Source organism: Rhea pennata, chromosome 5 (assembly GCF_028389875.1).
Source record: "Rhea pennata isolate bPtePen1 chromosome 5, bPtePen1.pri, whole genome shotgun sequence".
Lineage (NCBI taxonomy): Eukaryota > Metazoa > Chordata > Aves > Rheiformes > Rheidae > Rhea > Rhea pennata.
Window position 1 is genome coordinate 29,540,502 of NC_084667.1, and position 13,958 is coordinate 29,554,459.

The 13,958-nt window shown below is 37.8% G+C and overlaps 1 protein-coding gene across 3 annotated transcripts in view; it reads right to left on the reverse strand.

Annotated features, from left to right (window-relative positions):
* The window catches only part of MPPED2 (metallophosphoesterase domain containing 2), a 119,506-nt gene that overhangs the window by 93,186 nt on the left and 12,362 nt on the right, over positions 1–13,958 (reverse strand). For all 3 annotated transcript variants that reach the window (XM_062576566.1, XM_062576567.1, XM_062576565.1), the window contains exon 2: positions 12,901–13,144. In XM_062576566.1, the coding sequence (XP_062432550.1) occupies positions 12,901–13,028 (128 nt within the window). In that variant the 5' untranslated portion in view covers positions 13,029–13,144. The remainder of the gene's footprint in view (positions 1–12,900; positions 13,145–13,958) is intronic.

Below are 13,958 nucleotides of genomic sequence, written 5' to 3' on the forward strand. Positions count from 1 at the left end.
ATCATGTAATAAATACAGGGACCGAAGAAGTTTTTTTAAAAAAAATCTCTGGTTGCAGTATCCCTTCCTGCAGTTGCAATTAATCAATAAGAAGGGTCTATCAGGCACCTATTCAACATATTCCCATTGACCTCACATCCCAAAACATTTCCTACACTGGACATCAATCGCTAGACCTTTGAGAAAGGACCAAAGCCACAACTATATTTTATCAAAGAAAAGAGCATGACAGATCAAAATGGCATTGATGATTAAAAAAAGAAAACTAGACAACAGCCCATCCTAGGAAGGCAGGCAAAACCCCTGCTCTCCTGTTCTGTCCCTGACACAGCCAAGGTACTGAACCATGTTTAGCAACATGTTCGATGAGGACTGCCTAAGTTTCACTTTCCCTTCCACGTCGCTCCCAAACACAGACAACCCTATATCAAGGTTCTGGACTATCATAATTTAAAGTCAATGAATTCAAGTAAACTAGAACTGATTTTCATTTAGATTAATATAGTAGAATGTAAACTAAGGCAGTCCAGGAAACCTTTTCATGCTCCATCCCACTGCTCTTTCTGCAAGATATCAGTCAGGAGAGTGCAAAAATCAGACAGCTGGGGATAGTAGCTCCAGTAGCCAGTCATCATAACTAGTACTTAATATACTTAAGTTACACCATCAGCAGATCAACATTTTAACTTTTAGTCTTCTGCCTTTTTCTTCTCAGAAAACAGAGGGGAAAATCCATAAATTCTTTGGACATGCTTGTCAGCAAAGTTCATGTCCTACAAACATACAGTGCACTGTTTAGAGGATTCAAAGGATAGATAGTGTGATTTATGACTTTTTCTTTAGAAGTCATTGCCTAATCTGACCCTAAACGAAGAAATTCTATAACCTGACAGCTGTTTAGTGCCTTAAATACAACACAAAGCACTGTGCTCTATCTCGTATAAAGATGATCACATAACAAAGAATGCCACTATAACTGGTGTTATCTGAAGAAACTCTAGTTTCAATGGATGTAGAGACTAATCTACCCTCTTGCTTCCAGAGGAGTCCCTACAGGTAAGAGACGACAGTCATTTGCGGGAACTTATGAGGGAAGCTTTAGCAGTAACTACAATAGCTCTGTGTGCATACGTAGAGAAAGAGAATTTGTTCCCAGTGCAAACTGTTTGACACTTCTCACAAGCACACTAAGCCCAACAGAAGAAAAATCGAAAAGAATAAAAAAAAGCACGTCTTTAAAGCTGTTAGGTTCTGGGCACAGCACTAAAAGGTTCAAGTGACCTTGCCTCAGTATGTTAACGTACAACCTCTTGGTCAGCATTGCGAGATTCCCTTGTGAAGAACTACAAGGCATAAGACTAGAAGCTCAAAAGCTAAAAAAGCTTTTTGTTAGGGAAATAATAAAACACTCATAAAACTTAAAGACAAGCTCCGATACTAATACTGGAGCAATAATGTGTCATATACTATTGCTATAGCTCATGCCAGAACAAGACTGTCTTTGAACACATACGCAGGCATTAAAATCATAACGAATGAAATGCAGCTGCAGGTGCAGGGTGCGGTGAAAACTATATTTTAAGCCAACATCTTATCTCTGATTATTTCTGGGTGTTTGAGATCACTTATCCATTTCTCATCTTTCCTTTACTCTGTTTCCTGCTTATAGCCACTGTATTAGTCACCTCCAATACAATCCTCTTGCATTTTATTAGACATGTGTCTGGACCCTAAAGAAATTCTGTTGCCTCTTTATAACTAGATATCCAGAAAAACGCAAATTCTTCTATAACATTTTCTATGAATCTCCAATACTACGAACTAATCGATCAAAAAAACCTTCCACCAGCTTCCTGACTCAGTGTGCTTAATTTACCTCTTTTAACTCTATGTTGAGTGAAATGATTCCTAGAAGGTCTTTTCCACTCAGGAGAATGCTGTCTTTAAAACCTTCTAAAAGTTTTGACTGCCCTCTCTTGCATATCTTAATGTAAAATGATGGTATGAATGGACTATCAAGGAAGTCAGGTGATCCAAAGTTCTTTTTTCACTTAAATTAATATTCCTCTTACCAATCAAGACTGAATGCAAATATTGTTTTCAGGAAAACATGTTTGTATTACTGGTATCTACGATGAGCAAGTCTGAAAACGAAACAAAATCCTCCCAAACACAGAACATTTAATTTCCTTGAAATTGATATTTCGATTTCCTTTCTCTGTCTCAAAAGAAAATGAATGCTCTACTCACATACATTTAAAAAAAACACCATTTCTTGAAGGCACAGAAATTATGGTAATAGATAACTAACAACAAATGGTGAAAACTCCAAGAGTTAAGGTCTTCATTTTGTTGCCAAGATGATGTATCAGGTTCTGAGATAAACAGTATGTGTGATCCTTCCATTAACACAGTGGCACTGTCAAGATCCAGCAATACAAAGTAGCCTAGCAAAACACTGTCAAAGGTCACAGTGCAAAAAATACATGCATCACCCCTAGAGAATTATCATCATCGTTTTAATTCTCAGAGGTGTCTGAAACTGGCACTACAGCATTTGATCTGAGCAGCCTCATTATACTGAGAACACTCCTAGCAAAAACACTGTCCAGGAACTTTGTACAAACAATTAAAATATCCTCCAAAAGCTCGAAGAGGTTGCAATGACCCAGAATTCTCGCTCAGCAACCAAAAGGGTCCTAAGTTGAAATATTTCCATTTTTAAGCTATAGAATAATCATGATAGGAGAACAAAATTAGTTCTTCATATAAATAAGCCTTCCCTTTCAAAGATGCAAACATCACATGTCAAACAAAAGATAAAGGAAGATCAAGTTAATGTCAAAAAATACATATAATCAGAATGAAAACAATTTATTTAAATACTTTTCAAGTACTTTCAAAGATTAAACCTGTCTGAACTCTATACACAATTTTTATAATTATGTATGTACGTAGCTTAAATTCATTCCCTCCTGTCCACAAGCATGTCTGCCGCTAAGTGACAATTAAAGGAAAGGTGAATGTCGGTTGACTTGAAAAATAGCAATAAAAAAAAATCTTTAATTACTGTAATCGCAGGTGTGCACTGCTAACAACCACAGGCAAGAAATTCCTGTAAGAATCATGACTTAAAATTGAGGAAGCCACTCAACTTGGCATCTCTGAGTGACTGGTATTGTCCCACTGGAGGCAGTAAGAACGTCATTGCTACATTTAGTAAGTACAGGGCAGGGCTCTTATTTATTAAATATGCTGAAACACATTAAATTAGAATTCTGAACATTGATTTTCCCAAAAGCTACAGCTTTGCCATTTAAAAGAGAGAAAATAATCCTTAGGTAACTCTATCTGCTGGTCAAAGGCAAATGTGCTTTAAGAAGCAAAAATGCCTAGAGTAATTAAAAAGTAATGATTTTTTTTTCTTTGTGCTCCCCCTATATCAAATGAGCATGAGGGAAGACATACTGCACTAGCACCTTTCCCTTCCCATAAACTGATACAATAGCTAAACATTTAGGAGTAATGCACTGACCCTGATGTTCCCAGCACTACACTCAATTCCTTATACCAGAAAAATTGTAAACGTGGTAAATAGCAAGTCTCCTGGCTTACAAATACATCAGATAAAGTCCCTCTATCATACTCCTTTCTCCTTCCCTCCCCCATTCTCTCTCCATCTGCTGCCCTCCTGGGAAGGGAGTGCTACACTTAACGGCTGTGTGCTTTTAAGTCTAATGTGCTGAATATAAGTTAATGCCCAGTACAGTAAGTGGGGACTCTGCTGTGAGGAAGCCTCTTGTAGTGTTTCTTCTTGCATCTATTGGAATCTTTGTAGCCCTAATGTCAAGAAACATGCAAAAAAGAAAGGTCTTAGAATACAAAATACAAAATCTGTGACAAACCTAAGTCTTACAAGATACCATAGCATAATCTTTTAAATGTAAGTTTTACAAGATACCATAGCATAATCTTTTAAATATTCTTCTTAGTAAAAACAGGATACTGCTCTGATTTTCTCCTCCTCTGTCTTTTCCTTGGCATAGTCATTTATATTTAGAAAACGCATTCATTATTAAAAAAAAAAAAATAGTGGCAAGTACTTTCTCTGCCAGTGGACAGTACCCAGGACAACAGCATCAGCAGACTCAAGTTCCAGTCAAGAAACCTTCTTTCATCCTCACATAAATTACTATCTTCAGCCATTCTTTGAGAAAAATGTGTTTACAGCATAGCACAGGCAACTCTGTTGATAGGATTCTAATTTACAAGCTAAAAGAAAGAAATAACATGGTGCTGGATCCATTTCCGTTATCAAGAGGATGATCAACTGTACTGTAGGATTATGAGTTGCTCTCTTGACAGCCCCTCTACCTCCATAGCTCTTTGCTTCCTCCCCCAGTAAAGCTTCAGCAATGACACATACCACCAGTGCTCATCCACCAGCACATTGTCTTGCCCAACTTTACCCTTAGCATATCAGCAGTATGAATCCTGCAGGATCTGCTGGGTGAATCTCCTTCATGGAGCTTTACGGAGATTAAGACCAAGCTTTATGGTCAACTATTCAGGAGATAAACAGAGGGACTGCAACTCTAGGGAAATTTACAGTTAGGAACCCAGACTTACAGTTTTCTGCTGGGAGTACTGCTCCCAGCACGGTACTGGCTGCTTTACATACTACTGATGTCCAAGATTATCATACATCACCTTTTTGTTTGAAAAAGACACTATCAGAACAAAAATAACTAAACAAAGTCTAGTCACATATATTTCGTGATAGCATTTTTTGACTTTAGTGTTTTAAATGTATACAAATGTTTTGGTCACAATTTCATTGTTCTTATAATTAAAAACAACTAACAGCAGCACATAAAACCAGCTTTTTGGAGTAAGTCAAACTGAAAAATAGCAGTCTTACTGGCTCACATAAGAAAAAAAAAAGTAAATAGGTTAAGACTTGAATCTCCAAATCCCATCAGAAACCAAGCCCTTTTCTTCTTCTGAAATAAAGGCTATGAAATGAGTGCCTGTATGTATACAGACATGCTTACCTCCTTACTTGGTTTAGCTCTGCACATACACATTAGAGAAAAGATCAGAAAGACAGTATCAGGCCTGCTGCAAGTAGAAGCAACCGCACTGAAGTTCTTGAAATCACAACTACATATACTAAGTATGATTCCAGCCACCAGGAACAAGAAGCCAATGTTTCCAGGACCAAAACTCACAGCTCACTTGAATCCTTTTCTAGGGACATGGAAAAACCTGATCTGAATTAAAAAGTGAATGATCCTACCACACAAGACTCAGGAGGGACTTCCTGGCACTTACTTTCTCTGCCAGCACTCAAAAACCCGTGACAATGCAGGTAACCACACACCAAACTTTACAATATCATCAAAGAAGTAACACTGCAGCTCCTGAAAAAGGATGCATGTTCTAAAGAAATCTCTCTGCCTCACTGTATTTCTGCTATGCCTAGTTAAGTTTGTTTTCTCAAGTCAAGTTATGCCAGCTGAGATACTTTACAAAACTCAAACCAAACCAAACACTAACTTCTCTAAGAGGCAGACACATTGGCCCTCCACTTCTAAATTTTTCTGTAGAAACCCATGCTAGGCAAATGACTAAGCAATTGAGTTACCTCCGGTAGCTCAAGACCAGAAATAAAAACTCAGAAGTTAGTGTATAACATACAGCACAAAAATCAATGTTCATCACCAACACTTCAACAATTCTGAAATAGTCCTACATCAATCATACGCAAGCAGGCTATATAAAATCATACAGTGATGTAAAATAGGTATCTAAATCCACATCATTTACAGGGCCTCCTTGTAAAAAAAAGCGTGAGAGAGAAAAAGAGAGAGAGAAAGAAAAGCTACAGAAAATCTGATGCTTCCACAAATACATCCCCGCCTTCCTGGTATTTTTAAGAAAGAAACAACAAGCTTCCAGTGACAACACATGGCCTAACTATAAAGTATACCTATCTTTTCTGTCAAACCACATCATAGCAAGGAACCTCCTTAGTGAGCAATTTCACTCAGGCACAAGGAACTCTGGTAGAGGTCACTGGCATAAAATGAGTACTCGGTCAGGTACCATCACAAACCTCCCATAAGGTAAGAACACATTGCATATTGTATATAGAGATGAATCCATAAAAGTCAATCTGCAGTTAGTATGAGTGGACACTAAAGGAACTACCTGGTTAATACCGTAAGGTAGAACCAGATTATGTAATGAAAACGTTCATTCATGGATCTCAGCAACTAACGTGGGGACTTAGAATTAAGGTACCTGTTACCTCAAGGCTTCTTTATGTTGTCAGTGCAGTGTAAGAAAACATTTACATATATATGCATAAAACCCAAATTTCATTTTCTTTTTCTTTCTCTCATAGGGTTCACCACAGGGGCCAGACTGACTCTAAAAGGTGTTGTTTTACCAGCATGATTTCTTCAGTGGAGTGAAGAAACGCCCACACTCTCAGGCCCACCAGTGAGCCACAGCTGACTGCCCTCTCGCCTGTGCTGGCTACCCCTGCAACCCCACTATTTGTGAGGCCACCCTAAAACAGATCGCTGAAAGTACCTCATTGCAGGGTAGGGTGGGAGGAAAGAGGAAAGTAGAATGGGTATTTATAACCTGAACCATTTCAGTAATAAGATTTATAGAGCAGTCTCACTGAAGACTGCCAGCACGACTGGGGAGGAGGCAAACTGTGCAGTACACGAATAGGAATGAGCAGCTGGGGATCGGCAGGCTCAGCACTGAAGCCCGGGTATCAAAGACCTTCACCCCTTCCAGTCCTCATAAGCAGCCTACAGGGAACATTTTTTACAGTTTGACGAACAGTGATAATTGCACAAGGCCAGTACTTTATGCTGAGGGATTCATTCAGTGTTCATTCATTTTGGAAAGTATGAACACCTCTCTGGTAGCCTGTCCCATTACCAGTAGAAGTAAAAGGTTTCATCACCAATTTAAACAAAATCTAGCTTCCGTATCAGAACCTTGCAGTATGGTAACATAGTAACTAATGGAGAGATGGTGACAAAACATTACTTTAAACCTCTTCTACACTATAATAATAGTATTAGCACATTTACAGCATCAGTCTTTCATGTATGTCAAAATATTTTTTAAAGTAGACTGGTATTATTGCTTTTTACAGATGACAAAGAGAGAGGTCAGAAACAACCCATTCTTTAAGAGAGAATACAACAGAATGACTGTTATGTTTGCATAAACAAAGTAACAGGGGCCCGAACCCAAGTTTTAATTACCAAAGTGCAATCCCCAAGCCATACATAACCACTGTACAAACATTTTCACTTTCAGTGTGTTCTACTTAAGCATCTCAAAATACTTTAAATATAATTAAAGCAAAGTATACCCTTATGAAAAAAAAACAGTGTTTTTATTCTCATGTTATAGGTTAAATTTAAATTTAGGGCTTATGTTTCAGTTTTGCAAAATAAGTGATTTAAAAATCACTGATTCACAAGCGATTGTGATTAAAAACACAATCACTAAGATTGGTAGAGATCTTTCATTTAAACAAACACACATAGACAGATGCACATATATATATATGTGCTCCTATAAAACAGTTTTCCTAATGAAAAGTAAAATCAGCATCTTTGCAAGGCAATTTCCACGGTTCTCCTGTATGGGAATGAGAAAATGCAATCAGCTGATGGCCCTTTTCTTGAGCAGGGACTGTTTATTTTGGGACAGCTGTATGGCTCCTCACCTGCAGCTGTCCTCACCTCCTTTCTGCTGGAATCCTCACTCCTGCTGCAGGGAGAGCTCAGCTGCTCCAGGCGCAGCTGCCAAATGGCTGCTGCTGTTGGCTTAGTGCATTAAGAAAAACACGTTTTGTTTTGCTTATGCACTGAGTTGTAAACTGCTGCATTTCAGTAGCCACCCAGGCTAGGAGGGACCGATGAGAGAAGGGAGGCTAAATACGCACAAAGGTAAATTGATTGTGCTTTTGAGTCTGGGCCCTAAATAAAAATCCCTCTGCACAGAAGTAAGGCTCCCGTTTTAAATACATTTGCTCAATGTATTTTTGTTTTCAGAAGCAGAACTTAAATGTGATTTGCTCACTCCTCAGAGAGTAGTGATTTTAAAAATTTATTTAGAAAAAAATAAATAGTAAAAAGCAAATTAAGTGGTTACTAGCTACACACGCTTTCATAAGAAAAGTCAGTAACAGACAAAGCAACAATTGTGTTAAAATGATAATTCCGAGTACATCAGCATCACCTAAAATAAACTGTCCAGTTGCACCAGATACAGCTAGCTAGTTTAGCCTCAGGATGCCTGCACTCTTGCAACCTGTATTACATGTACGAACTGCACAATTCTGTATGTCCAGTGAGTCTACATTCTACTAAAGACAGTTCCCCCTCCCAATCACGTACTTCATATGAAGCAATAGTTGAGAATATTGTAAATTAAATACATGAATTTCCCACCAACTTCACTGCAACCTACTGCAACCTAAAATTTTCTTCAGAGAACCATCCTATATGCAGTAAAAAAGTATGCAAGATCCTATTTCTCAAGGTCCATAGTTTCTTCATTAGGACTCTGGGTTTCACCAGTTTAGGACTTGATCACAGTTAGAAGTTTTTCTTCTATGCCTGTATGGCTACATTTTATAGTACTTTCTTACTATATATACACATTTACACACACTCATACATTTTTATATACTTTATTCAACTACACATATGTAGTCCTACTAATACAAAACGCTATGTTCATGCTCATCTAACTGGATCAGTCTGCAGGAGTTTGGGCCACTGCTAGTACATCTTCACAGAACTCTCCTGGCATCACCCAGCTTCTCAACGCAGGCATTTTTCACAAGAAATACAAAAATGCAAAGAAAAAGATTTGTTTCACTCTCCTCTCTTTTGTATCTAGTAGGAAGACTATTTACTTAAATAAATTATTTTTCGTGTAGATCTGTTCCATTTTTCTGGTCTGAGGAAAAGAAAGGTGAAACAGGTAGGATTCCACAGAGCTGAGCCATATTATTTCTGTTAAATCAAAATGGTTAAATACTCACTGTGGCTCAACAGCAGGGTTTAAAAAAAAAAAAAAAAATGAGAGAGGGGGAGAACGGGAAGGGGAGAACAGGAGGACACTAAGCAACCAGTTCATATACCTGATGAATTCAACTATCCACCTCGAAGGCTTGGTCATTCATGTTTTTTCCTGCCATTGCCTTATGACAGCAGAAATGTTCTGCACCCTCTCTACTTCGAGGCTGCAGTTCCACAGGAAAAAGGCTCGAGCAGCTCCCAGCGAACGCCCATGCTATGCTCCTCGTCCATGCTACGCTCCTCGGAGCCTTCCTTCCACGGGTGCCCAGCTCCTCCTGTGGGTGCTGGCTGTGCCCCAAGGCTGCAGCCCACTGCTCCTTCTCGCTGCTGCTGGCAGCAGCGCTGACTGCGTAGCCTCGTGCAGACTACATGGGGGTCTAAACATGTTTACAGGGTTTTTCTTTTTAAACTTAATTATTTGTCAGAATTTTATTATTTTTTAAGTCATTCGGGTTCTCAGATCACAGTCACACTAAATCCAAAAACAAAAATCAACTGTGCAGCAGAACTGAGAAGACAGCACTATGTGGAAGGAGCAAGAAGTACTAACATCTAATACTATATTTGCCTCTTAAACCTACAATTCCTAACGCAAAAAAAGGAAAAGTACAAAAAATTTCAGAAAAAGAATAATCATTAAGAAGCAAAGAAAGGCATAATTTTATCATTATTACTATTATTATTTTGTAGCTGTCCTTCAAAGTAGGGAATACAGATAATTCAGTTAATTAAATGAAAAAAAACATGACTTGTACAAAACATTCATATACAAATATTTAAAAATATTTTCAGAGAATCAGTGAAACCAAGGGATGTAGGGAGGCACAGGGAAGTTGCTACAAAATGTCCAAAAAATAAACTTGGACTCCCTTTATCTGAAAAAATTGGACATTGAATGTTATCTTTAGAACACCTGCTCAAACATTAATTAGTATTTTTAAAAAATTGAGAAATTGATATAAAATGTGTATAGTATTTGAGTCTAAGTAATTGACAAAATTGCTACTACAATCAGCCTAAGCAAAGGGAGCTTCAATATGTTATTTACCTTATGGTATCCTTAAATAAATTCACTAAGTAGTTCTGAGGTAAAAATAAACACAGTAAAAAACCTGTGCCCCTGCAGATTAAAATACATGACATTATCATGTGAAAGGCATTGTATGAGAGTGGGAGAAGAGAAGGACATGTCTCAGGGAAGAGGAAGCCTAACAGCAGTATTTCTCTATACACCAGGTTTGTATTGGTGAGATTACACAAGCTTGTGAGATGAAAATCAGGCCCAACGAATACAAGGAACAGAAAAGGCTCAGTATGTGCCAAGTATCCTGTTTTCTTTTAAATCCAGTTTTTACCTTTGCAAATGAAGATGCATATTCATAGATAAATTACTTAAAAAACACCTTCAGGAGAGAACATTACTCCCTAACTGCAACCCACCACTGAATTATGATACGGCAGCAGTGCCCTGTAGCAATCTATTGCCCTGCTATTCACCTACATGTCATAATGCTCAGGGTTTCTGTGGTGCTTTTCATTCATTTCTCAACATTACACAATTTTTTAAAATAATTTTTTCTCTAACTCCCTCCTCAAACTTCCCTCTTTTTACAGAAATGTATGCATTAATTTAAGATAACACAAAAGAAAAGCAAAACTGTAAAACTAAACCAAAGCAAACAAGCTGCAGCAATGTGGCATTAACAAAGATGTAACAGGGTAAAAGGATCATGGCTTCTTTGTTATCACTGCTTTCACAGGTTTTTTTTCAGGGTTTCTCACTTGATGATAGCCTCTTTCATAAGTATGCACAACGCTCCTATTATAAAACCTCGGGAAGACTAACAAGCCCCCTCCCTAAGTTACAATATGCTCTCCCATCCCCTCCCCCCCCCCCACACACACCCCAAATAACTCTACTGTTCTTAGTTACACCAACCTGTAGCTTTGGTCTGATATTCATGTACCCCTTACCCTTACCCCTAACCCCAACTTTAGACACCTGCTAGAATCCTAACCTTTCTTCCCTTAACAGGTTTACTAAAATCCACCATTTGTTATCCAGTCCTACACCAAAAGCACATCTCCCCTGCTGTCACATCGTTTCCTTCGCTTCTTTTTTAATTCTGAGACTAACCCTCTTCCATCTTTTTTAAATCTTTGTAAGAGACTTCTCCCTCTTGTTATCTCCCTTTCAGCATGCCACACCCTTCCTTGAAATGGAATTACTGAAATTAAGAAAACAGCATTTTAGATAAAAATCCTGTAAAAAAATTTATCACTATATTATTTATTTAAATTGTACAACTTCTTCAATCTAATAAAGCATCTTCTAAGCATGTATGCAGTTAATACCATTTATGAGGTAAATTAGGAAAGTTGATGCTATAATTATTTGTTAATTTCCAAAATAAAACATCAGTTACTTTTAAAATGGTAAACATCATACTTATTCTGGTCTTAATTCAGCTCCCACAGGAATGAATGGCAACAAGAAGGAATCTTTTAAAACTGCTTTCTAAATCGTTATTGCTTATTCTGAACTTGTTCTATACACAGAATTCCTACTCAACGCCAGTAAGAAGTGCAGTTTGAGTGCAAAATACGCAGCAGAAACTCACTGACATGATCTGAATAGTGGATTAAGCAATAGAAACATCATTTTTAAAAGCAGAGTTACACAATTGTAGCAGTAAATCACACAGAATTAATGCAAACTTTTTTGGCAATGAAAAGTCAGATGCACAGCAGATACTCTTCAGCATCCTTCTTCAGGAAAGTTGCTTTTAGGAAGATTGTAACCACAGGAAATACTATTAAAAGGTGTTAAACTCCTATAATTGTGACTCTTCAGGTGGGATCCTACACAACAAAAATGCAATGAAATACAACTTTTTCCACTCTTATGCAAAATCCTTATCAAATTCAGTGATGAAAAAACATCCAAAATCCTGACCAACAAGGATGCACAGGCAGCCAAGAGATGTCCCCTTTGTTTTAGTTTCATATGCTCTTCAGACTATTTATCATTTAAAGAAAAAGAACCTTTACAGAAATAACCGATAAAGATCAAACTTCACTAAACAATGGAAAGGAAATTCAGAGCAAAAGCTAGCACTTAGCTCTTAACCCAAACCATTGTGCCTAGGTATTATGCTGTAGAATGATCTTACAAGCCATACAATATCCAAGAATAACAAGGTGAGGTAAGGAGCCTACAGCTCCACATTTCCAAAGCTTTTGTTGGTATAAGCTCAGGCCATGAACATTATTTTAACATAGTATTTGTACTTCTTGGGACTAATTGTTCAGCAGTCTCCGATTCCTTTGTCCTCCTGGTTGCCAGTGGAATGCAGCATGCGGCACACGTTCAACTCACAAAGAAGGACAAAGGATTCAGTGATCAGGGGGACAATTAGTCCCAATTAGGCCTATTTTGCAGCTGAGTGTAAAGGGTGGGGGAAGGGTGCTTAAATTTTAAAGCAATGGGTCCCTCAGGCTAGTTAAAGGGAGATCACTAAAGTGACAAGTGTCAGAAAATGCACCCTACTGTACATCACAGCACACCAAGTCAGTGGCACTGCTCCCGAGGCAGAGTCATATCCCAGAGATGACACAGTGCGATGTCTCATACGCACTACCTAAGAAATCTGGTAGCCATTTTGCCTATTTGCTACTACAGCTAATAAATTTTTCCAGTTCTCAACACACTCCTTCAGTATTGGTTCTCAATTTAAACACACACACACACAGACAAGTTATTAATACTTACATATGCACATGTGGAGGCTGAAACCTGCTCTGATTAATATTGTAGTGTGTAAACGCCTGCGTTGGATTTGAGCTGTATTCATCCACCGTTATGGTAACTTTGCCTTGTGAAGGAATTCCATGAGCCATCCTTCCTCCTTATGGACATGAGCAATTTACAACTTCCCAAAGCTGAGAGTGGGGCAGGGCATCGTGTTCCAGGCAGCTCCAGAGTCCAAGCACCTCCTCATCCACTCTGTGTACCTCTACAAAGAGGGAAAAGCATCAGACTTTGCTGAAAACATGAAGACGACGTTAACCTACACAGACACGTTAGTCTACTCTGTCCTGATTTCCATTCAAAAATCTTAAATCTAAATTTCTAATGTACCATCAACCGACTATCTAACCATTGCTCTTCACAACTCTTTTTACTACCTCATCATTTAATTCCATCATCTTTAAACACACCTAAAGGATGAACACTTAAAATAAAAATAAAGTTTTTTTAAAAAAAATCTTCTACAAAATAATCTGCATGGAAACCCCCAGTTAATCCATATTTACTATTCTTTATTTCAAATAAACAACTTACGCTAATTACTACCATGAAAACTAAAAAGTAGGTCTAACTTCCTGAAGGACAAATGGCTTTCAGTAAATCTACGTATTTATTTTCAAGGCATTGTTTTAGCTTGGCAGAACAAGTTACATTTGAAGGACTTTTGGAAACTGAAACAAGGTAGAAAAGTCTAAAATTGCATGGGGATAGGTAAACTCAAATACCTTTCAATCAAGACATTTGTCCTAAGAAAGACCAGTATCCAAACAACAAATGTGTGTTATAGTCTACTATCAATTAAACAGCTTTGCATTCAAACAGTAATGATTTGTTAAATTTAACAGTATCAGTCTATGAATAAATATTTCTGCATTTATAGTGAAATGCACTATCTATGTTTCCTGCTAAAGAACAGGTCTGCAATTTTCTAAAAGCAAGCATCACTATTTTTAACATAGTAAGACATCATTTAGTACAAATACCAAAGGGTTTTTCACATGTTAAACGTACTTTTGTAT